Here is a 23,826-nt window from a genome sequence, read left to right on the forward strand (position 1 = left end):
TGTATGTAAATCAAAAAGTATTATTATATTGTGATACTTTCTTTTGAACACTTAAAGAAGAAATTAGTGAATAGTTATTGCTTGTAGGAATTACGTCAATATATTGCTGATGTATTATCTATCATTTGAATTTCTATTAATATATGAACAAATTTTTTTTCAAAAACTGCAATCTAACTAATCGTGTGAAATTTAGTATGATATATTATATCTTAAAAAAGGCGATATTTATAATCATCAAAAGAGTAAAAATTTCTAAACACGAAGATATGTTCTGTTCTGTTAGGTATACTATGTAAGGCCACATATATATGTATGTAAATTGTCACTTCGTTTGTTCGATTTTATCATAGTTTTATATTGCATTAACAAACACTGTCATCAAGAAAAAAGATAGAAAGGCAACATTGTAAAAACCGTGTTTTTTGTACTGTATTGTAATTGTCACTATTAAGTTAAGTAAATATACAAAAGTAAAAATTCTGTCACAAGATTCCTATATGTTCCGTGAAATAGAAACATTGATGAACAACATGGATTTGATTATTACTATCACGTGACAAATATAACAAAACACCTCTCTTCTAAATTATTCTGAATTATATCAGATTATACTATTACAAAGGTGAAAAATGGCTAAAAAAATGAATACGGGTCCGATTGGATATTTTCACATTATTTCCTATGATTATTTCTAGTAGACCTAATACAATCACGAAAACAAACACGCTTATTGGTCGAAAATGTCACATATCAAGACCATATAGCAACACGTGACGGCGAACAATAAAGACCAGTATGTACTTCCCTTGCCCCCTGTGTCGTCCCGCTAGCCATTTCTCATCTTTGTATTAATGTATGCATATTCCCTAGAACGAGAGGAATTCAAGTTATTCAAATGCAACTATGTGCTCATTAGAATTTGTTACTGAATGTATACATTAAACACTAAAACTATGAATAAATGTTAAATTATGGTCGTTAATGTGTATTTATTTCATTATATTCTTGCTCCGATATTCGAATGAAGATACTTTCGGACATTTATAAGTGCAAGAAAAATGATTATTTTGGATTCATTAAACAAAGTTTTATGAAAAAGATTGTTATATACATAATTATAAAAATTATTTTCCTTATTAAATATATCTATTCCCTTTCATACATATATGTATAAAATTTCAGCCATTATACAAAATACAAATGGCAGCTATAAATTTTAATGAATTCATTTTACATTGGTAGATTTGCTTCGAACATGTCAATCTGTCATCTAAACTCTAGTACTTAAACGATACTTTTAAGTACTAAATTTGTATTTAAACACTCAATGAATAGGAATTATTTTATAAATAATAGTGGAGAACTATAGCATATTTATTTAGGCACTATCATCAGAAACGTTCGGCTCATAATCAGGATCATCATCATCATCATCTTCTAGGTCCAAATCATCAAGATTTTGAAATAGACTTTCGTCTACTTTAACAGAATCTAAGAATTTAAAAAAGCAATATTATATTCTTTATAAATATTTTGCATAGCTCAACTTAAATTAAATAAATTAAGCATTTTAAAACAATACCATCATCCAAAAACTTCAGATCAGACTGATCCAATGTTTTATCAGTCATAAATAATTCTCTACCAGTTAATTTTTTCCCTTCTCTCTCAGCCATTTCTCTTCTTTTCGTGTATCCCATTTCTTCATCAAACTTTTCTTTCCAACTTAAAAATGTTTCAACCGTAACTCGTGTTCCCTCAAACTTTTTCTATGACAATGTAAGAGCTTTTTATATTACAAGATCAATGAGATTAATCTTATTTTAATATTTTTACAATGTTAGATATATCTTACTCTTTCTGCTTCTTCCTCTTCCCTGAGTTTTTGTGCCGCACTCTCTTCTCTTTTCAATTTAATTTTATCCCACTGTACATTAAGCCACTCCTGAGCAGCACTAACTAAAGTAAATACCATGACCATTCCAAGGTTTTCATTCATTTGTTCCATCAGATGTTCCTTCAATTTATCAGCATTTCCTTCTTCAAAGTTTTCATGTTCTTCTATCGATATAAGAAGTGACTCATCTGGATATTTTTCAGTATATGTAAATTCCAATGAACAGCTGAGACCATTCCCAGTACCTGGTTCATACTCTTCAGTTTTAATAGGTATGGAAAATGTATAAAATGGTTCTACAGCTAAAACTGAAGAAATGTTCCATTTATAAAAATCTCAAAATTAGAACTGCAGAACATTATTTAACATTTATTGTTTCAATAAATTAACTAAGAAACGAACAAACAATAATTATATGTAATTCTTTATAAAGTAATATATTTTACAATATATAAACAAATTTGTAGGTTATTGGACATTCCATGCATACTTTCCAATTCTCCACAATAAATTGACTCCAAAGCTTCGATCTCATTGTGTTGCTCATCTTTATAATCCATAATGATTAAAATAAAATGAATTGTTAAAAATGTTTTATGTTGCGTATTTAATTAATTCCTTGTAATAAGTTACATGAAATCATGATAAAATCGTAACAAGTTGTGAACCGGTGGACGGCGCCGTAGCAGTGTACGACAAACAATACCATTGACTAGGTAGATACCTACAGAATAGACATCACAATATGAAACTTTGTATCTCACTTTCGGAAATACCGATCTGCTACGGCGAACGTACGAATTACATTCAAAATTCAATTTTTGAAAGCGATAAAGACAATAACTATGAAAAGATCTTAATCTGTTAAACGTATAAATGCAAGAGAGATATCTAATACACTTTTTATTCTATGTTCTATTCCATTCAATAAAATAGAAGGCGATAAATTGTAATGTTGATTTCTATGAATTTACAGCAATTTATAATCAAAGCTAAGAACAGTCGTGATATCTCATAAACCGTAACAGTAAAGCAAACGCAATCAATAATTCAAACCGAAATAAATATCTGTGCCCAGCTTTAAACAAAAACGCGAAATTTAAATTACTTCGCGACGTAAATTACTTCGTGATTTAACCCGTAATTAGTTTCTCGGAACATTAATATAAATCCACGATTTGCCCAATATAATGATGAACTTTAATAATCAATATCATTTCATTAATATAAAAAATCGCAAAGTGCAAGAAGACCTATCCTCGACTAATAAATAAGACACATAAAAAGTACGTTACTATTCATGGGTATAATAAATATCCGAGGTTAGTACGTTCGTAAAAAATTCTAAATAATACAACTAGTCATTCGTGTCGATTCGGACCTTTTGTACTACGACATGATTAGATGACCAGAGGAACGGTAAAGTATGCGACTCACAATTCGATGTGAATCGTTGACATCGATGCTGCAGTAATTCAAAGGAGGTCATCACCAAGGTAATAAATAAATTATTATCATCAAGAAGATATCATCGAATCCCATGCAGCAATGTGACAAATTAGAAGTTGTATTAACGTCTATGTATATGTCTCTATTCTCTCAAAGTCGTTTCTGTAGTGATGATTTGCACAAAAAAAAATCAAAATTTTAGAATTAACGTATAGAACTGAACCGATTGTACCAAAATGAAGCAATAATCAGACTTAACATTTTTATTGGTAACACTAAATATCATATTTAACCTTAATCATATTATTTTTAATCTTTCTATCTATTAAATCAACTTTATTTAATCAAATAAAATTATCACTGTATGTATATGTATATACACTAAATTTCTAAGCATAGATATTCTATCTTTTAAATCCATAAATTGTTTTCATGGGAACTATATTATTGCGAGTGTTATTTTGTGACTAGTATTAGTAAACTAAGTAAACATTGAGCGTTTATTTTCTACACACATCTTATTTCTTTTTTCTTTATTTGAAACATAATACACTCGCTATTGAAAACATATCTTTTCTGGGAATTTGACGACTCTTATTCGTGCACGCTTGACTTACCTGCGAGTCTTCCACTCCCCACTCCTCGTCAACCGAAATTCGCCGGTTAACCCGCCGCGCGGGGTCTAGTTTAGTGTCGAATATCAGAGCGATCAGGTGTGTTTCCGTGTCACTCTGTAACAGATACATATTTCTCTTCCATTACGTGGCATTTTCGTAGTCATTTCTTCATCGCTTAAAACTACCCTATTGTAAACTTCGTATAATTAAGGTATTCTTTTGTTTATTGCTTTATTATAATCTATTAGGTTAAGTAAATTACGATTAAATTAGTGCGTAAATGTTTTAAGTATAAAAGATATTGAGAGTTGAGTGTAAACAATTGTAAATCAAATCCACTTCTAGGTCTGAGAGGCCGAAATAAAAATAAATTATTATCATTATTATTATAATAATGTATTATTTGATTATCTTCTTTTTTTTTATTGCTTCTTTTGCTATCAGATTTCCTGGTAACTCGTATAATAAGCTTTCAGGACTATTTTAACGTTGACTATTGTTTTATCTTTAAATAATGTATTCTTTTTATGTATTTATTTTAATGCTTTGGTTTTCTTTTATGAAGACCAATGAATTGCTTGATGGCGAAGAAAACTTCGAAATAGGAGAGGGACTGTGAAATTCAAAAGGTCGTCACGGTCCATTAATGATGAATTCAGGAAAGAATTTTTGTTATCACGAATATTGTAATACGAGTATTACAAGTAATCGTGTGAATTACTTATTGGATCATAAAATCACGAAGTATCGGATCCTGTGGAAGGTTGTGCCTTTCTAATGGTGCGTAATCAAGTAATACATATTTCTTTTTAACTGAATGATTTTATTTTTAAAAATAATTTCCATTGTATTTAATTTTGTCCTAGCGCACGAAATCCAAGTGAACAAAATAAATTTGCATTTAAAACATAATTGTTATCGTCGTTATCAACATAGACGCGTAAGTTAACCCTGCTGCAATCTTCGAGTTTCTCATATCTTGATGTCGCTTTCGTTCCAATCGGAAAAGAGCTTTTAATGTTTTAAGAAAATAATTAGAATACCATTGAAATTACATACGTTAACGACGATTGTCTCTTATTTCCTACACACTTAAGAATTTTTGTAACGATAGAAAAATAAGATTCAGTCGAAAATAACCTAAAGAGCGCAGGAGGGTTAGGTATCCAATGCAATAAAAATTGAATACATTATATATATAATGAGAACAATGATATTAATAACGCGTCGCGAGAGCATTTTCTGAATTAATTTTAAATTAATTTAATGAATATGACTTGGCAAACATATGCATATCGTGACAGTAAAGATTTTACAAGAATTTTGCCAACAAAGGAATTGCTCAAACTTGGTTAAATTGCATTTTCGATATGATCAGTTTGGAATTGCGATTTGGATATGAAACTCCTAAGTTTCCTGATGGTAACACACGAGCATTTGTGATACTGCTTCATAGATTATTATTTAAATCGTCGCCGACGATATTATATTAATTATACAGGACGATTTCGAAGTGCAGGTATACTTAAACTTTCGAATTTCGTTTTCTCGAAAACGAACCCTCGTACGAAAAAGATCAATTGTATATATTTAACTTACTTTCCCGGGCGTACCGCGACTTTAAAATCATCCTGTATGTAGTAAATAGTATAAGCAACATTACGCTATAACATTCGTCACTTATATTGGAATTCTTGTCTCCCTAAATCAGTCGATTGAACGTATTGTAAATAAAAAAAACACTAAAACTAAGCTAATAACGATTAGCTAAAATGACACACTAAAGTGACACACTCGCTTAAAAATTGTTCATATCCGAATTTCGCACTTGACTGAAATATCAAATAGACCTACCTTACTCTATCAAATACAAAAAAGATACATACGTTCGGATTTTCATTGGACGAAATAAATATTAATAATTGCGTTATTCGACGGCATGCCTGAATCTCTCTCAGATTACACTACTAAAGGGTTAAAGATAATAAATGTGGCAACACTCGCGTGAAATATCTAATGCGATTATACATATGTATATAAGAAAGTATATGTATATAAGAATACGCGAGGTTAACTACACAAGTATTACATAGAGACGAAGCTAGCATTACGTCCTAATTTTATATTAACCTAGGATTGAAACGGCCTATATGAAGTATGAGACCCGTTGGATTGTGGCGTACGAAATAAAGGAACGGCTGGTCCAATTTCAATCTCGGTTTCTCTTCTGATCTTTCTACAGTTCTCATTCGTTCCTTGAACGAAACTGTACGATAGTTTGCCGGCTCCATATTGACTGTCCGTCTTATTCTACGGAATGTTTGTTCGTCGATGTGTCGAGAATTTCGTAAAGTAGGACTTGCTGGATAAATTTCCATGTGATGTCGTCCATTAGCGATGTTTTCGTCGCCGCACGTACTGAACAGATTCATCTAGAAATGACCAATTATAGAGTAAGTAGCATATATAGAATATGTTTACCGTGAATTAAGAAAATTTAGAGAAACAACTTGAAAATATTCCATCGCAAGATTTTTTCGAATAAATTGAATTAATGAATTTGTATTGCGTTTTTGCTTTAGGCTTATACTCTGATGATCTTATAGGACTGACTTAGGAACTGGTGCATCTAATTATTAATTTGTCATTGATTTGTAAACCTTGGCAAAATCCACGCACTGCCATTACGGAGTGACTAAAGTGTTTAGACACTTATGAACGACAGAGTAAGTGTTCGACAGAGTGTGCGACACCCTGTGTAACTACCAGTAACCTGTAGAATTACCTGTAAAACGTCGGACAAGAAGAGACGATTTCCAATTCCATTGATCCCTTTGAAGTCAGCGTTAGTCGAAAACAGCTGATCGAGTCCCATCCTCTTCAAAGCAGCAGTAGCGTTCACAATGGACCGATGACTAAATTTGGGTACTTGTAATTCCAGGCTCGGTCTAGGTATAAGAACCTTCAGCAGCTTATCCCAAGCTCCATCTTGAAAAGCTTCTTTGATAAACCTTTGTTCCAGTCGATCCAAAGTATCGCCGGGTGCAGCATGACCTTGTTGACCTGGTACGAGAAATATGGTCGAAACGAGCTTATCCACACTTCCGATAGCACTAACAGTCGCATCCAAACTGGGCTCATAACCGGCAAGAACGTTCGATCGCCAAACGGTAGCCGGAACGGGGATCAACTTCCTCAATCTATGAGCAGCTGAGACAGCGAAGTATAATTCCCCGTCTCGACCTGTTGTACTCGCGGAACTTGTGTTGCAATCCGTCTGAAACACATTTGCTGAAATTGTAGCCAGTGGTGATCTTAGAGGAACCGTGTTGCTCTTCACGAAATCCTTTATTCTACCTCCAGTCTGTTTCCTAATCAATAGATTGGTTCGGCGACGCACGAGATCACTGATAGTAGCGAAATTTACTTCGGTCACCAATCCTTCGTAAAATTGTTGAGCTTGCTCCTTATAGAACGGCAACAATCTTCTCACCTTAGCTTTATCCGCAAATAATTCGCGGACAAACGCCGCGTTCGCGATACCTTGGTGCCTCGCCAAGCTCACCGTGTCCGTTACGTTCTGGAAAATAAGATGCGGATTGAAAGTGGCCACATTGTCGAGTCCAAGTATTTCGTTCATCTGGTCTGACGTTGATCCTCGAGCACCGAGGAAGATCATCGCCAACAGGCTAGTCATGCCAAACGGTGAAAGAACGAGCGATCTTCCAGTACTCAATCCGCTGTTCGCCGCGACCCAAAACTTAATTGCTAGTTCGTTACAAAGCCTCGAAAAATTGACAATATCGGCACTCGCGTTGCTCGTGCTAGTATCCAATCCGCCGACGCTTTTCGAGGCATTTAGGGAAACAGTCGATTCCGCTTTGTTCACGGGAGTCGATTGATAATTTGAGGGATATTTTGTCGAACTCGCGTCCACCATCGTCGACATTGTCGATGTCGATGCCTCGAAGTGTTTCGTCGACGTGGTAGATCCCGTGATGAATTCTGTCGACGATGGAATTACTTGGTGCAACGATATCCGCTGCCACGTGTGCTGATTTATGCTCGTGTTATTCGTTTTGCTCTGCAACATCGAACTTGGCGAATCATTCATCTTCTGATTTATGTGCGACTCGTTATTGTGTAATTTACTTGCGGCTCCCAACAACTGCGTTCCTATTGAGTTATTCATACTGACATTACTCTTGTACGAATATATTTCAATGGGAATTTTTGTTTTGTTCTCCGATCTGTTCCAATCTACCGAATTCATCGTGCTACCTTTGATCTCGTTTGATTCCTCCGTGATAGAATTTAGAGCAGTGGTTATCGATCCAGGAGTAGACGAGACAATGGAAGATTTCGTATCGCTGAGAGGTGTCGTGGTTGTGTTGTTCAAAATATTGATCTTATGTTGATTCTCGGGTGTATTAGTCAAAATATTCATTTTATTAATATTTAAAATATTAAGTTCGTTCACATCTGTGTTATTCAAAATGTTCATTTTATGTTGGCTCACGATTGTATTATTCGCAATGTTAATTTCTTGCTGGTTCACGGTTGCGTTGTTCAAAATGTTCGTTTTATGCTGATTCGCGGTTGCGTTGTTCAAAATGTTCGTTTTATGCTGACTCGCGGTTGCGTTGTTCAAAATGTTCGTTTTATGCTGACTCGCGGTTGCGTTGTTCAAAATGTTCGTTTTATGCTGACTCGCGGTTGCGTTGTTCAAAATGTTCGTTTTATGCTGACTCGCGGTTGCGTTGTTCAAAATGTTCGTTTTATGCTGACTCGCGGTTGCGTTGTTCAAAATGTTCGTTTTATGCTGACTCGCGGTTGCGTTGTTCAAAATGTTCGTTTTATGCTGACTCGCGGTTGCGTTGTTCAAAATGTTCGTTTTATGCTGACTCGCGGTTGCGTTGTTCAAAATGTTCGTTTTATGCTGACTCGCGGTTGCGTTGTTCAAAATGTTCGTTTTATGCTGACTCGCGGTTGCGTTGTTCAAAATGTTCGTTTTATGCTGACTCGCGGTTGCGTTGTTCAAAATGTTCGTTTTATGCTGACTCGCGGTTGCGTTGTTCAAAATGTTCGTTTTATGCTGACTCGCGGTTGCGTTGTTCAAAATGTTCGTTTTATGCTGATTCGCGGTTGCGTTGTTCAAAATGTTCATTTTATGTTGGTTTACCGCTGTGTTGTTCAAAAAGTTAATTTTGTGTTGGTTCGCGGCTGTGTCGTTCAAAATATTAATTTTATGTTCATTCATAGTAGCGTTGTTCAAGATGTCAGTTTCGTGTTGGTTCATGGTCGTGTTTTCCGAAATGTTGATCTTCTGTTGGTTCACGATCGTGTGAACCGTATCATTCTTTGTCTGCTCTTCAGTTTTCTTTAAAGGACTTTGCAGTACGATTTTGTCTGTCGAACTCTCCACTGGATGCTCCTCTGCGTTAGACAAATTCGCGATGACCGTGCTAGATTCGCTCAAGTTCTTCGACAATTCATCTATCACGGTTTGATACGTAAATGTTTGTTTGTCTTGTTCTGACGACGTTTCTGTCGTGTATTCCAGGTATGTTGTAGAAGTTTTATCATTGTTCTGCGATGCTCCCTCGGTAATATTTTCAGCATTCGCAATTATGGTTCCTGTGTTCGTACTTGTCGAAGCCTCGTTACTCGATATTGTCGTCTCGTAAGTCGATGTCTGTTCGTTAAACGCGTTATTCGCGAAGGAAGTTGACATTCCATCCGCGACGGTAGTTTTTACAGTAGCATCAAGGATAGACGACGCTACCGAAGCTGTCGTAGTTTCCGAAGCGGTGGACAGTTCGTTTTTTAATAGCGAAGATTCAATTTTCTGCTGGTCGGTAAACAGGTCGTCCTTTGTTGTCGACGTTCGATAAATTTCATTCTCGTTTGTCGAACCTTTCTTCGTTGTATCATTCGTGCTATCCTCGTTAACCGATGTAGACAACTCCGAATTTGACGTAACAGTCTCTGTTGAGTTGAGCTTCTCAGCAGATGACACTGTTGTCTCCTTGAATACAGCTTGTGTTTCGTTTGTCTTCGAATTGGATAAATAAGAATCAGCGATGAGCGAGCTCGCTACAGTGTTAGGTAACAAATTCTCCGATAAATCGGTCGGCAAGGTGATTGTCTCGATAACGGGTCTATTCGTTGCAGGTGAGGCGGTATGAAGCATATTCTCGATAAGCGCTATCGCTTGTAAAAAGTTGGAACTAGTAACCGGTGTCTCGTTAATATTCGTCGTTGGCTCTGTCGCATTTGTCTGAACACTCGATACGTGTATGCTATCAGATTTCGTCGAAATATCCGAAACGTTTGCCGTTTTATCGAGCTCTGTCGTACTCGTCGATACAATCGGCGCGGATATAGTAATGGAAGAAATCTTCTCGTGATCAGGATCGAACTTCATCGTCATTTCGCTAGACGATTCCTGTATACGTTCTTCGGACGTATTATTCGCATTTTCTAGTCGGTTATCGTTGGTCGTGGAAGGATACGTTGTAATTTCAGAACTGTCATTACGTTTTCCCTCGTTTTCGCTGGGAATCGACTGGAACCCGAAAGAGGAAGATAACACGGGAGAAACGTCGTTGGAGATTTGACTGATCACGTTTGATAAAGAATTCACCAGCTCCATAGATGGAGAAGATTTTTGAGGCTCGATCGGCTCGCTTAAGCGATCACTTGGTTTGGTTACCGTGTCGTGTATCGTCGTCGATGGTACCAATGTTGTTGTTCTATATTTATTTGTACTTGCAGGAGTACTCGTGGACGATACAAAAGACTGCGGTGGCAATTTCGTAAAAGATACAGAAAATTGTAACGGCGGTTTGGTAAACGGTAGAGAAGACTGCGATGGCAATTTGCTAAACGGTTCCTTAGTGTCTTGAACTTGATTCGCTTCCATCATGGACGGTGTCTGCGTTTTCAATGGAACTTTATCGTATTCCTGGCTCGAAATATCGGTCGTTGGTTTCGTTTTCGTTTGTGTTACCAACGAATCGGTCTGATCGGTAACAGTTTCATCGATGTGCGATGTATTATATTTTGTCTCTAACGTTTCACTCGTCGTTAGACCGATGTTATCGTGACCGTTTTTGATGGACTCGCCTATGGTCGATGAAACAGAAACGCCGATGGTTGTTGGTTTTGTAATAGCACTTGTGGACGCCAGGTTTTCTTCGTCCCGAACGTTAGATCCGTAAGTAGTAGTACTTTCTGACAACGGTGACGCTCCAGTCACCTTATGCAAAATGGAACTCTGAGTGGTATAACGATTGTGAGCCATCAATTCGACATTTTGCTCAGTCGTGATGACAGATACCGGGATCATTAATTTCTCCGTATAAGAGATAGTCGTAGGTTTCGTAGCAATCGTCGGCAGCGTTCCGTTCTTCTTGGTTTGCTCGTTTCGTTCGTTCGTGTATTTGTTAGTATCGTCGGGTTTCGCCTGTGCAACCGTTTCACTTACGTCAGGCTTGAACGAATCGGAAACCGAATCATTCTGTTTGTGTATGACATAGCTGGCAGATGACGACGGTTTCGATGTTGGCTTTTCGACGTAGTGGCTTTCTTCGACCTTATTTCCGTATTTGTCACCGGCTAAAATAGCTGGTAAAATATTGCTCCACTCGACGTTTACGTTTTCTGGGATCATCGGGTGCGAGCCAGAGAGCGTCGATAACGGTTTATCCATAGCGCTTTTCAGTACGCTTTGCACTTTTTCCACCACGTCCATAACCTAGAAAAGATTTTAACATAACGTTACCTCGTTACTTCTGCAAAACTAAGAAACGCTAATACGTTTAAAGACCAAGCAGTGAGATAAAACTTGGCGTAAATGCACGATATTAGGCACTGAAAGACGTAATTAAAGCAAGTCAAATATTATTTCGTCGATGTAAAATACGTACTAGGATAGGCGATTGTTCGTTAGAAGTCTATGCTACATAAATCATAGAAGCGACAAGAAAGATATAAATCTTAGAATCGAGACGGATAACGAAAAGATCTTAAACAAATTGAAGTAATTTCTTTCAATTTTCGCTCTTGTACTCGAATGTTTCTTACAAGACAGCCGAATTTTCTATTTTCTCGGTTTAACCAACCACCCATTCTAAGAACTCGGATCTTACTTTACCTTCTTTCCTCCCGTAAGTATATCCTCAGCTTTTTGGGGCTCTTGAATCTCCGTGTTAGAATGATCCGGACCTCCACTCGCGATCAAAGCTTGAATCTCTTGCATAGTCATTTGCCTCGTGATCATATCGCCTCTCTCGTTGTACGTGTAAAATTGAAATCCATCGGGTTTCAGCAAATTCGCCGGAGACGGTGGCAATCGATGAAAATTGACTGCGACCGAACCAGGTGACCTGTTGTTTCCCGTTGCACGAACAACCTGGTTCTTCGTATCTTTCGATTCTTTAGATATGCCCGATATTGCCTGATACGTGTCCGCCCTAGAAATTCCAGGGAATTATAAATACGTGAAACTTCTGCAAACTAAAATCATCGAACGAGTCGCAACCCATTGGAATACCGATTCTTCTCGAGCTAAACGTGATGTATACCAGACCATCGGCAGACCGTCTGGCACAGGATCGTGCATGCCAATTAGTCGAACTTGTCGTTATCGTGCTTCGTACGTACATTTCGTACCTACGAAATACATTAGACTCTTGATTACCCGATCAACCGAACGAACGATTATTGGAATATTAATTGGCGCGAGATTCGGATGTAAATGAAAACGTTGGATAACGCGAAAGTTCTCTTGTAAGAGAAAATCTGGGATACGGAAATAGAAATTGGAAGAAATTGTTACGTTTTTATTCGAACGTTTTTCTTTCCCTTTAATATCGATATTTATAAAGTGGTTATTCCAGTATGCAAAGAATGTGTGTCACGATCAAATCGTACAATCAGGCTTTTACCGTATTACAAAATTGCAATCTCAACTTAATATCCAACGAACAGTATTTTTACGAACGACTGTACGTTTAAGCGAACTAAAGACACACGATGAAAACGTAAAAGGAAAGACAGACATATAAAGCGAGGTAAAAATACAGAGGAAACGTTAACGGTAATTTCGCTATCGTTTAATCGATCTACTACTTGTTCTTCGCGATATACATTTCGCAATATCGGCTGCGGAACTCGGTTAAGAATCTTTCGCATCTCTCTTACGATCTTTACGAGCTTTTTACTCCTCCGTTTCTAGCTTGCTTTCTTAGATTCTTTTCCAATAACGATCTCGAATCGCTACATCGGCTATTCTACGAAGCAAGCACGCTCCTGGTTACAGCTCCGTCGTTATTTATCGTTGTGCTTCCCGTCGAACGTTCGATTTATGCACGAAACACTGAAATACTGACCTAGATTTAAAATATTTCATAGGCAGCAACACGGTTGTGGTGCTTTCTGCAAGTGGGCGTTCCGAAGCCAGGCTGAAACTTAAACATGCCCACAGCACGAGTGTCGTCAAAGTAGCATGAGACGATTCCAACGACATATCTCTAACGCTTCTCCTCTTGTACGATCTGCAATCAATAAAGGACAAATCATCAAGGAGTGATTACCGACTAGCAATAATACGGTAGACCGGTGCATGCCAGGTCATAGTAAACACCATCTATATGGTAGAAAAATGATCGTGAAAATAGATCGGCAGAAATAAACGGGGGACGAGTCTGTTTTCTTTTAGGTGAACGACCCTACGGTTCCTTGTTACCCTCTTACGGATCATCGCCTTAACACGACGACCGGTTCTCCGTCGTGTTATAAATCGCTGAGTAAATCGCGATTTACTCGAGCGCAGCTTGCGAACGACTTTTATCGAAATTCACTTGAAACCTATCGATCGAATTACCAAACGGTGATCGTTAATCGTATTTAATTGTTTCACCGTAAGCACGTAAACTTTCCAACTAAATTAAAGCTTTCTTCGCGGCTAATCGACGTGTAACTACCACTGATAAAAAAGGAGTAAAATTAAAAAGAGAATATATATTCGATCGTTTGCGTCGAAAGGAAGAAACTTATTCCACTGGATCCGGAATATCTGGATTTGCCGAGATATCGGGATACACCGGCGTGTGTCGTACGAAGAAAGGAGCGTACAACGAGACTACGAGGAAACGTGCGATCGACGAATGTCGACGACGATGCCGAAAATCTAGAGAATATGATAAACGAGATGTTTCGTCGAACGAAAACCGCGTTATTCGCGCTCTTAAGCGCGTTAATTGTATTTCTTCGCCGTTCGAAGATATCCTGCCTACCGAATGCTCCCTTCGGCTAACGTTCATCGTATCTATATCGACGATTGTTTCTAGTACAGTGGCAATATCGTAGCGTTTAACGAACAGCGATCGATCGAGATACTTATGCAGCTCTGTATAAGGGTAAATATCGTGACGATAAATTGAACTACCTCGATTAAAAACGTGATTTAAAGGAATACTCTTGCGAAGATTAACACTGCGTGCGTTCGACTTTTCCCTCTTCCTTTTTCCCCGCTGTCTACGTTTCTTTTTTCTCTTTTTATCCTTCGCCGTGTCTTCTTGACAGCGCGCGCGCAGATCTGTATTTCTTCCCGTATCACCTGCCGTCTCTACTGTCTTCTACCTTGGACGAGCGCGTACTACGTGCTCGAATCCTCGGTTAAGACGAGTGCATCGGACTGAGAAAGAAAAGCGATCGAAGAGGGGGAACATAGTCTTCGAACGAAAAGATGGAGAAAGGGTGAACTTGGAGAGTGGAGATGTTGGTTGGAACGGTTTACGCGGGGGGACAGACGAATGTCGGAATACATGGGAATATATATCGAAAGAAAAAGGAAGAAAGAGAAAAGAAGGAGGGATAGTATGAAGTTGAAGGACCAACGTGTAGAGCTGAGTTACGCGGGTAAAAGGAGATGTAAATCGAACGTGGAATAAAAGATCGCAACCGATGCTTCGAATTCGTGGACCGAGCGATGCGTCGTTTTTGCATTTCCAGATAAAAGCTGCGTGTTCTTTGTTTAGAAAGAAAATCGAACGAACCATTTGCTCGTCGTCGATCGATCATTGCCACGATATTATTATATTTCGTGATAAATATGGTCGTGACACCGTTCTTCCACGTTTCTTCTACGAACTTCCATTTCTTTCTACGAAAGCGATATCAACTTCTCTTTTATTTTTTCATTTCGTAATTCGTTACAACGAATGTAATATCCTAATGTATTTAAGCCAGTAAAATGATATTTAGCCGGAAGAAATTAACAGCGATTAACGGTACATCGATTGAATAAGTTGCCTTCACGATGATACGTAATTTGTAACGAAAGAAATTTTGTAGAAGCTACTTTCGTCGAAGTACGTAGACACGCGTCGCTGTCTTCGTTTTTCTTCTTTCTTCGTTTTTTAAATGTTCATATCGTGACAAAAGATGCAAAATACTTTGTTTTTATATATGTATGCATGTATCTTATTTCTATCTATTCTACGATGAGAAACAGTGTGACGAGCGCTTAACGGTATTCGTTTATTCTACTTCCCTTTCCACTCTGTTCTCCGACTGTTTTAAGAAATATTCGACCGACTTGACCTGCTGCCCAAAAATCGCGGAAGTATCACAAGAGTAGAATGACATATAGGAAATACAAACGAGATTCTACAAATTCTATCTATGTAATTTTGCCTGTGGTACCACGATCGTTCGTCATCGGTCATGAGTTGAAATTCCACGATCATAGCAGAAACCGTAATTGTTTATCGCATAGTTGAAATTCGGGATAACTTGATATTCTTAACGCGTACAGGTTGCGACGAATATTGGAAATAAATAATTTCGCGGTGGCAGACAAAATTGCCATCGTAAAAATACCGCGCGATCTTATTGTTCTGCTTTTTCCCAAATTCCACGTCGAAAAGATATATGTGATTCGTTAATTAAATTACAAAGAGAGAGCAGGAGTACGTAACAGACACAACTGTATGAAAAAGCACGAGTGTCGACGATCGATCGAATGGTCGAATGAAAAATGCTTTGGATCAATCTAAGGGAACTTCGCGTCATACTCGATATCGTGGAAATAATTGAAACGATATAGTATTCCGATTTGAGACGTTTTTCTATGGTAACGCTGTAGTATTTCGTTTGCGTTTATATCATCCATATTATTCGGATATCGCGTCAAAATTACAAGACCGATAGAGAAGAGCAACCGAACACACGCAACATGAACGTGCAATCGAAGAATTCCGGAGAAGAAACGCGTTTCGTCGATGGAAGCGAATACAGGGGCACTTGGAACGTACTAGGAATGGAGGGAATTGGCAAATTCGTTCTGCCGCACAGTTAGTATAGCTACCAACAAGTATTACAGAAGGATCTCGAATGCGTTACTTTGCACCTTCCTCTATGAATCGTTGGGGAAAAGAAAGAAGCAGAAGGTAAAAGGCGCTGTAGGAAGAGTAAAGAAAAAGAAAAGAAAAAAAAAGGAAAGAAAGAAAGAACCATAATAGGAAATAAAACGCAGGTGGTGAAGTGTAAATAATAAAAGAAAAAGCACGAACCAGAGAGCATCGTGTGCGTATGCGAGATACGAATGTTATCCTTTGCGGAACTCGGAATTAAGTCTTCTAAGATGTACACGCTAACTTCAATAATTGTGTCTAAGAAGTATGTATGTACAGCACATGTACTGGTTTTTGAGCACGACATTGAGCATTTCTCGCGCGTAAGTCGACACGTACCGTTACGCGACCATTTTCGTCGCTTCGTGTTCTAGAGTTTGTACGCGTTTTTCATTTACCCATAGGCTTAAGAATCCCGGTCTTAAAATACATACATTCACCATACAAATTTCACCAACGCCGTACATACATACACATGCGCACACGTTTATTCTTTCTCTTCTTCTCTCTCTCTCTCTCTCTCTCTCTCTATATATATATATATATTTTTTTTTTTTTTTTGTTTATTTAAAGAAACGAGTCACGTTCTTTGTTTTCGATTTCCGAAAACATTTTTGCGAAGGGACAACCAAACATGTCCTTTTTTTTATAAATATTATATTCGTGTGATAATACCTTAAAGACGATAAAACAGATCTTCTGATAAATAATGTGAAAACGGAATTTCTTCGAGATATATATATATATATGTCTATATATATATATATATATATATATATATATATATGTATATGTATATATACATATCTTATTTTTTCTACCGTTAGGTCACTTGCTCCTTTAGTCCCCTTCTTCTGCAATTCAGCCTCATTTCAGTAAATGAACCGAATCTATTTGCTCGTAATAGATGCCATTTTTGAAGGAGAGTTTCGCGACGGTACATTTCATGGGCATGGTAGCTTATATTTTCCTCGCCTACAAAGAATAGATGGAATTTGGTCGCAAGGTGAATGTAAGGACAAACGATATACCTTTAACGATGGATTAATTTTTCGTAGCCATAACTGGGACTACTGCAGATTCCCTGACAGACGGTTGGTAGAACACGTTCCATTCCCGAAGATATTTTAGAGATTAAAGATAATGATAAAACTCGTCGATCTGTAGGTTGTCCCGTTTTGATCTGTTATTAGAGATCAGTCATAGATTATTAATTTGCTGTATGAAAAAGTGATTGAATGATTTCAAGAGGGTCGTAACTTGTTGTAAATCATCTTTTTTTTGTAGGTGGACACGTACAGGACATGCGAAGGTCACCGATATTTTGTTTTAATAGGAACATATAATTTTTAATGCATCGATCAATGAAGGTCGTTGGTAAATTAATTTTTTAACACAAATGAATTAACATGTTTTTTTATGGGGAATAAGGAGTTGCGTCAATCAACGCATAGATAATATATGATCTCATTTAAACATTTACACTATTATAGCCACACGTATTAGAACTTGGTGATATACAGGTTTAGTACAGGTTAAATGCTTTTCGTTACTTCCATTATTTTACTCGCATCATATGTGTCCTATAACGTAAAAATATTAAATAAAGTAAAATTCCTTAGATTTTTCCAATAAATGTAACGTGTATATGTTGTTTACAAAGTGTATTCACGTACAGAAAAATTAATTAAATCCGTGCTTCTCGAAACCATTCAATTATGTCCCAATCATTCTTCTGAAAGCAACTAATTTGCAAGTAATTTGCAGTAATTGACTAAAATAAAATACTACGGATATTAAAATTAAAAATAAACTACACTGCGTCATCGTATCTTAAAAAACTTACTTCACTTGTTAAGGGAAGGGGGGGCTAAGAAAGAAAGAAAAATATGTCTTTCGTTAAACCAATATCTTTTAGATATCAAACGTGCATTAAATACGGATTGAGACCTGGTGGAGCAACATTACGCACAAACGATCGAAACGAATTTCTTATTCCCCCTACGTGCTACGATGCAGGCATTGGAATTTTTAACCCATGTAAATATCATATTGTGTCCCACCAAGACTCGAAGAAGGTACATACGTCGAAAAGAAAAGTCTGTTATACGATAATTTATTAAATTTTCCAAATATTCAAAGGTACTTGAAATACCAAATACCAAATTCACTCGCTGGATACAGAAGAATTGTCAGAAGGCGTGGTCTGAGCCAACCGGAAATCGGAAAGACCTTTACGAAAATTGGTTTCCCGACAAATTTGACACAAAGTTTCTTTCAACGTTATTACCATTTTCGAATGAGTCTTTCGAACCTTGGTGGAAAAGGTGCAAGCAAAAATACACAAAAATTAAATAATTGCAAACATCGATTTTAATCATCCCTACCTCTATTTCCTTTAAGATTGACCACCTTTCGTTCAGATTGCAAAGAGAAGACTCTAACTGATGAAAGAAATAAACATTTCCAAAATCTTATCGAGAGTCTCGTTGAATTTCGTTGATTAAAACAGGAATGTAAAGGATACTTCGGAAAGAAATCAGGTTTTCAACTCTATCTTGGGCTTGTAAATGGACGTTTGTACCCGTTTATTTCTGTGACGCACATGCACGGTTAAATTACAACATATAATTAATCATTTTATACTTGATATTCGGTAAAAAAAGAGAAGTGGAAATAAAAATGTATTTACTATTTAACAATAACCTTTCTTTTTTCTGTTACAACAGTGGAAGCATCTGGTACTTGATGTACACGGTACACTACTAACAATTTTTTTGATATACACTCGGTAGTTTTACAGGCAACTATATCCAAAGTTACACGCACCTCGTGTGTTTCATTTCCTTTAAAAAATTTTAAATTTATTGGACTTGAAAGTTCTCCACAATTTTCCGCAGCTATCCATCTAGAACTATTCGTTGTCAAATTCATAGCCCACCTCTGTGGTGCATCCGAATTTAACTTTAAATCACGGTCGGAAAAATTTATACTGAACAAGACGTTTAATTTACCGCCTGTTTCGCTGATGGTAGTATCGAAGAAATAAATATTCTTGTAATTATTGTCATCTTCGATTATCGGGATATTTATCGGTAACTAAAACGTAATGAATAAACTGTTAACTTATTCGGTCAGTTTTATTTTTAACATCTGTGCTCTAAAATGTGTAATAACTTACCGTAGTAATGTTTCCCTTTTCCGTATCCATCATTTTCACAGCGTGATTATTAGTGTCAGCTACGAATATGAGACCTTTTTCTGGACATATAGCAATACCGCTAGGTTCATCGAACTATAAATTATAAAGAATTCATAAATACATGATTAAATTGATAACTATAAAACTTCTTTTATAGACAACATACTAAATAGATATCATGTGGTATTCCACCACCATATAAGGTTCTACAATGCTTAGTGGTTACATTGATTATCTTGATTTTATGATTGTAAGTGTCTGTTATATAAATAATTTTTTCTTTCGGATGCCATGCTATACCCAAAGGATGTTGAAGCTTTACCGAATAGTTTACACCGTCTAAGTCTCCATAACCATGCAGATCCTGTGATATCATGATTATCAATATTATAGTTATTGTTCGATTAATTAAAAAGAATCTTCGCTTATCGGAAATCGTTGAAATTAATTCGTATGCATTCAAACGTACCAATGGATCTCTACTTCCACCACAAATGGCGGAAACTTGTCCAGTTTGTAAATTTATACTCCTAATAGAACTGCTTTCACTGTCGGCAAAAACGGCAAGCTTTAGTTCTTCGGCAATAGTTATACCAGACGGTTGCGCTAAACCAGCCGAGTGAGGATACGAATTGTTGCGATTTTCCTCCGTGCCACTTCCTACTATCGCCAGACAAGTACCCTCATTGTATTTTCTAGACAAATTTACGAGTAAAATATACGATTCTCATTGATGGAAAGAGGAACTTTCATACATATTAAAATAATTTTGATGTTACTTATTTTTCCACCAAATAGTATCTTCCAAGAAGAGTGCCCAAATCTGATGATTACCAGCCATTGCGATTAACAATATGGGTGTGATATTGTTATCATGTTCGTGTTTATAAACAGCCAAATCCCATGGTGAAGATAAAACTTGATCTTTACCGATTTTACCTCCGACGTAATCGTGACCTTTAATACCGGTACCAGCAATAGTAATCACTATTCTTCTCATCAGGTCTATCTAAAAAAAAAAATATTAATTATACGTACATCGTATCAAAAAGACAATTTCACATTTGACAGTTTAAACTATTACCTTCCTAATTGCGTGATTTTTAGTGTCGGCTACATAAATCAAACTGCCTAACGTAGACACTCCCTGAGGTGCATTAAACTTTGCAGTTTCAAAATCTCCATCTTTGAAATCCGGATTAGGACCACCAATAATGTGTTGCACATTTCCTGTAGTATCCGTTACTAAAATTCTGTTGTGGCCTGTATCAGCGATAACCAAACTTTCTCCTTGGTCGTTTTGAAGGATCTCCAACTTACTTGGAAACAAAATGTTTCCAGTTCCAACAGGCAATAAATGTTGTGCCAATTGCAAAGGAATATCATTTGTATGAATTTTATTTAATGATCTGAAATAAGTTAACGCTACGCCTACATGTATTATCAATTCATCTCTGTGTCCTTCTCCTACAAAAACTGCAAGTAATTCACCAGTAGGACCTAATAGGGGAATAAGTTGTTTATTTGATGCGTCTCTGAAGATAATTGTCACTTATAGATGTAAATATACGATCATTACCTAACATTACTAATGTTGGCCAACATACGATTCCTAAGTAACGCCACATTGACATTTTAGTGTCATTTACAACTGGATGTTTTATATTATACCTCTGTACTGCTGACAATAATTTTTTTGAATTTTTTTCGTTTGAAAATTTTGCACTGTGTACTCCAACCTGTAGGAAAATAATGGTATTATGTTGTTCGACTATTAATCTTACGTAGTTAATTGTTGCATATTTTATAGTATATCTTGTATATACTAACAATAACAAGGCCATCCTGAATTGAAAACAGTTTCTCAAGAACATCTAAATCTGATAAAACGTGCATACAATTGATGCAACAATATGTAAAGAAATCCAAAATAACTATTTTTCCTTTAAGATGTTGATATATAGATAATCCTTCTGCGACATTGAACCATTCCAAACCTAGCATATTTAAACAAGAAGCTTGTTTGGAAATTTTATTACAAAATTACTATAACAATGTTAATATACAAAATTAATATAACAAATGACAAATATTAAATTTTAAGTATAGGAAAAAAATCATATAAAGAAATCATATATAAAGGGTGGGTAACAGAAAAAAAATAATGTAGGTACATATATGTCATATATGAAAAAATGTGAATGTTTAATCTTCTTCCAGTGACAAATCATATTGTTTATACAGATTCCTAATTGTAGTTTTATTGGCTACAGCTATTGCACCTAGAACCATTTGAGTTACATCTTTAATATCATTGTATTTATGTAATAAATCCATAGTTTCTTGAGTTGAACGAAATTCTGTCTCTTCCATCCTCAAATTGGACAATTCTTGATCAAGCATTTTTTCGTATTCTACGAGCTTGAAGTATTCGCGTATCTCCTCTTCCGTAAGTAAAATATTCTCATTATTTGAATGTAATGACCGATTCGATCTTGGTGTATTTACCCCCCTAATATTCTTCATACTTTGTTCGTTGGATTTCTTAAACATTTCACTTACAACTCTCACGTACAATACTCTTTGCCTGACGAAAACCAAAGTTATATAAAATCTTTGATATGAGAATTTCAAAATCAATAGATAAGTTAATATGACTAAATAAAATACATATTCAAATTAGCTTCTAGCATAAAGATCTTATATGCATATACAGAATTACCTTCAAAGTTTAGAAACTATAGATCATAAATAATCAACATCGCAAGTCTCATAAATTGAATAAGCTTAATGCAACTAATATTCGAATAGAATACACATATCACAAGAAACGTTCACTGTATAAAACATCGAGTAATAAAATAGACGTGAAATCATTAACCTGGTTGAAAATCGATGATCCGCGCTTCCTTCTTTGAAAACGCTTTAATATGCCGTAATACCAATTCCTCTTTTCTGTTAATCGACAATTCTAAACTTTGACTTTTGGCGATTTCCATACCAATTTCTATCAATTCTTCTACTATGTCCTGCACATTCATATTTTGTTCCATGTGTCGACTTTCGTTATTAAAATATATTCAACAATTTAAAATATCATGGAATAGCACAAACAATAGAGAAAAAGAAGTAGTACGTTATAAATAGTAGGGACAACATATTGATGGAGGGGATTCCAAACCCATGTAAGTAATTACATACGCATAGTACAGATAAGAAATTGGCTAGGCAAAGGAAAGGCAGGTCTGATTGGTTATTTCTATGAACACGCATTTTATAAACTCGCCTTACAGCGGTATAGTACTATCACATTTAATTAGAAAATTATATAGATTAATAGGTAAAACATGTATTTAAAGCCATATAGTTTGAAATAACGTATACAATAAAGTTTGTCAGTTACATAAAATATATTCTTCTGTTTGCGAGTGAAGTTCGATCTTAACATTTGTCCTTTATATACTAAATTAGTTGATTCTTTGCAGTTTATCACATAATAAAAAATGCTGGCAGGTACAACAAAAGATCAAAAAACGTTAGATGAATTAGAATGGATTCAAGTAGTACGTACTGAGTTGAATGAAAATGCTAATATCAAACAGCCGAAAGGAGCAATACAAAAATTCAAAGAGAATCCTTTAGTACCTATAGGTAACTATAACCTCCAAAAATGTAACTTCATTATTTGATTTATTTTTATGTCAAATATCTTATTTCAGGTGCTACAGCAACTGTAGCTGCTCTGAGTTATGGCTTGTACAATACTTTTATAGGGAATAGTCAAATGGCGCAATATATGATGCGTAGTCGAGTTGCAGCACAAGCTTTCACTATTATAGCTATGGTTGGTGGACTCATAGTTATGGGGAAAAAACCAAGTACTGATGTATAATTATTATACAAAGATTTATTTAATAGTAATCATGTAAAAACTGTAGTAGTCAATTATAGTCAACTGCATTTTTTATTTGATCAGAAAAGCATAACATGAAAGTTTTATGAACTATTGAAACTGTTTAAACATTATTCTTTATTGTTAGAAGTTAACAATCCAATATTATGAATATTTTTATTAAGTTCGTTTACACAAATGTCAAATAACAAATCTTATTGAAGAAATGCTTATAAGATTTTAATGAAATGAATAATGGTATGAGAGTATACTATCATTGATGCATTATTATAATATTTAAAGAGAAATTTAGGTGATATATTTAAAATACCTATTCTCGAAAA

General features: G+C 35.9%; 6 protein-coding genes across 14 annotated transcripts; 2 read left to right on the forward strand and 4 right to left on the reverse strand.

The window, feature by feature from the left end:
• Nucleotides 1–310: 310 nt before the first annotated feature.
• LOC100748955 (RWD domain-containing protein 1) lies at nt 311–2,635 on the reverse strand. Its single transcript, XM_003486837.4, has 4 exons — nt 2,391–2,635; nt 1,859–2,208; nt 1,586–1,772; nt 311–1,494 (listed from the first exon to the last, which is right to left on the reverse strand). The coding sequence occupies exons 1-4, from the start codon at nt 2,458–2,460 to the stop codon at nt 1,382–1,384; spliced, it is 720 nt and encodes a 239-aa protein (XP_003486885.1). The 5' UTR covers nt 2,461–2,635; the 3' UTR covers nt 311–1,381.
• Nucleotides 2,636–4,036: 1,401 nt separating this feature from the next.
• Nucleotides 4,037–23,596, forward strand: LOC100749314 (HIG1 domain family member 2A, mitochondrial). 6 transcript variants are annotated; one of them, XM_012381738.3, is made up of 3 exons: nt 4,037–4,177; nt 23,076–23,241; nt 23,310–23,596. In XM_012381738.3, exons 2-3 carry the CDS (start codon nt 23,094–23,096, stop codon nt 23,480–23,482), a joined length of 321 nt encoding a protein of 106 aa, XP_012237161.1. In that variant the 5' UTR covers nt 4,037–4,177; nt 23,076–23,093; the 3' UTR covers nt 23,483–23,596. The 6 variants fall into 6 exon arrangements, with proteins under 6 accessions (XP_012237161.1, XP_012237160.1, XP_024221176.1 ...); XM_012381737.3 differs by lacking the exon at nt 4,037–4,177 and adding an exon at nt 22,619–22,775 and having other exon boundaries at nt 23,310–23,562; XM_024365408.2 differs by lacking the exon at nt 4,037–4,177 and adding an exon at nt 22,638–22,775 and having other exon boundaries at nt 23,104–23,241; nt 23,310–23,562.
• Nucleotides 4,848–17,510, reverse strand: LOC100740041 (mucin-3A). Of its 3 annotated transcripts, XM_033319026.1 has the most exons (6): nt 17,420–17,510; nt 13,362–13,526; nt 12,125–12,443; nt 10,613–11,725; nt 6,752–10,534; nt 4,848–6,398 (listed from the first exon to the last, which is right to left on the reverse strand). In XM_033319026.1, the coding sequence occupies exons 2-6, from the start codon at nt 13,496–13,498 to the stop codon at nt 6,087–6,089; spliced, it is 5,664 nt and encodes a 1,887-aa protein (XP_033174917.1). In that variant the 5' UTR covers nt 13,499–13,526; nt 17,420–17,510; the 3' UTR covers nt 4,848–6,086. The 3 variants fall into 3 exon arrangements, with proteins under 3 accessions (XP_033174917.1, XP_033174915.1, XP_033174916.1); XM_033319024.1 differs by having other exon boundaries at nt 6,752–11,725; XM_033319025.1 differs by lacking the exon at nt 17,420–17,510 and adding an exon at nt 14,420–14,531 and having other exon boundaries at nt 6,752–11,725.
• LOC112211987 (MORN repeat-containing protein 5) lies at nt 11,070–18,944 on the forward strand. 2 transcript variants are annotated; one of them, XM_033319062.1, is made up of 5 exons: nt 11,070–11,185; nt 17,254–17,482; nt 18,307–18,466; nt 18,531–18,715; nt 18,792–18,944. In XM_033319062.1, the coding sequence occupies exons 2-5, from the start codon at nt 17,268–17,270 to the stop codon at nt 18,889–18,891; spliced, it is 660 nt and encodes a 219-aa protein (XP_033174953.1). In that variant the 5' UTR covers nt 11,070–11,185; nt 17,254–17,267; the 3' UTR covers nt 18,892–18,944. The 2 variants fall into 2 exon arrangements, with proteins under 2 accessions (XP_033174953.1, XP_024221180.1); XM_024365412.2 differs by lacking the exon at nt 11,070–11,185 and adding an exon at nt 14,836–16,328 and having other exon boundaries at nt 17,296–17,482.
• On the reverse strand, nt 19,041–22,674 carry LOC100749077 (NHL repeat-containing protein 2). The gene is made up of 9 exons (XM_012381724.3): nt 22,472–22,674; nt 21,421–21,587; nt 21,170–21,329; nt 20,675–21,090; nt 20,370–20,599; nt 20,060–20,285; nt 19,757–19,954; nt 19,570–19,683; nt 19,041–19,487 (listed from the first exon to the last, which is right to left on the reverse strand). Exons 1-9 carry the CDS (start codon nt 22,641–22,643, stop codon nt 19,080–19,082), a joined length of 2,091 nt encoding a protein of 696 aa, XP_012237147.1. The 5' UTR covers nt 22,644–22,674; the 3' UTR covers nt 19,041–19,079.
• On the reverse strand, nt 21,770–22,525 carry LOC105680324 (DNA repair protein SWI5 homolog). The gene is made up of 2 exons (XM_012381739.3): nt 22,313–22,525; nt 21,770–22,177 (listed from the first exon to the last, which is right to left on the reverse strand). The coding sequence occupies exon 2, from the start codon at nt 22,141–22,143 to the stop codon at nt 21,796–21,798; it is 348 nt and encodes a 115-aa protein (XP_012237162.1). The 5' UTR covers nt 22,144–22,177; nt 22,313–22,525; the 3' UTR covers nt 21,770–21,795.
• Nucleotides 23,597–23,826: the final 230 nt, after the last annotated feature.

The sequence above is a fragment of the Bombus impatiens genome, unplaced genomic scaffold (assembly GCF_000188095.3).
Source record: "Bombus impatiens unplaced genomic scaffold, BIMP_2.2 scf_0135, whole genome shotgun sequence".
NCBI lineage: Eukaryota > Metazoa > Arthropoda > Insecta > Hymenoptera > Apidae > Bombus > Bombus impatiens.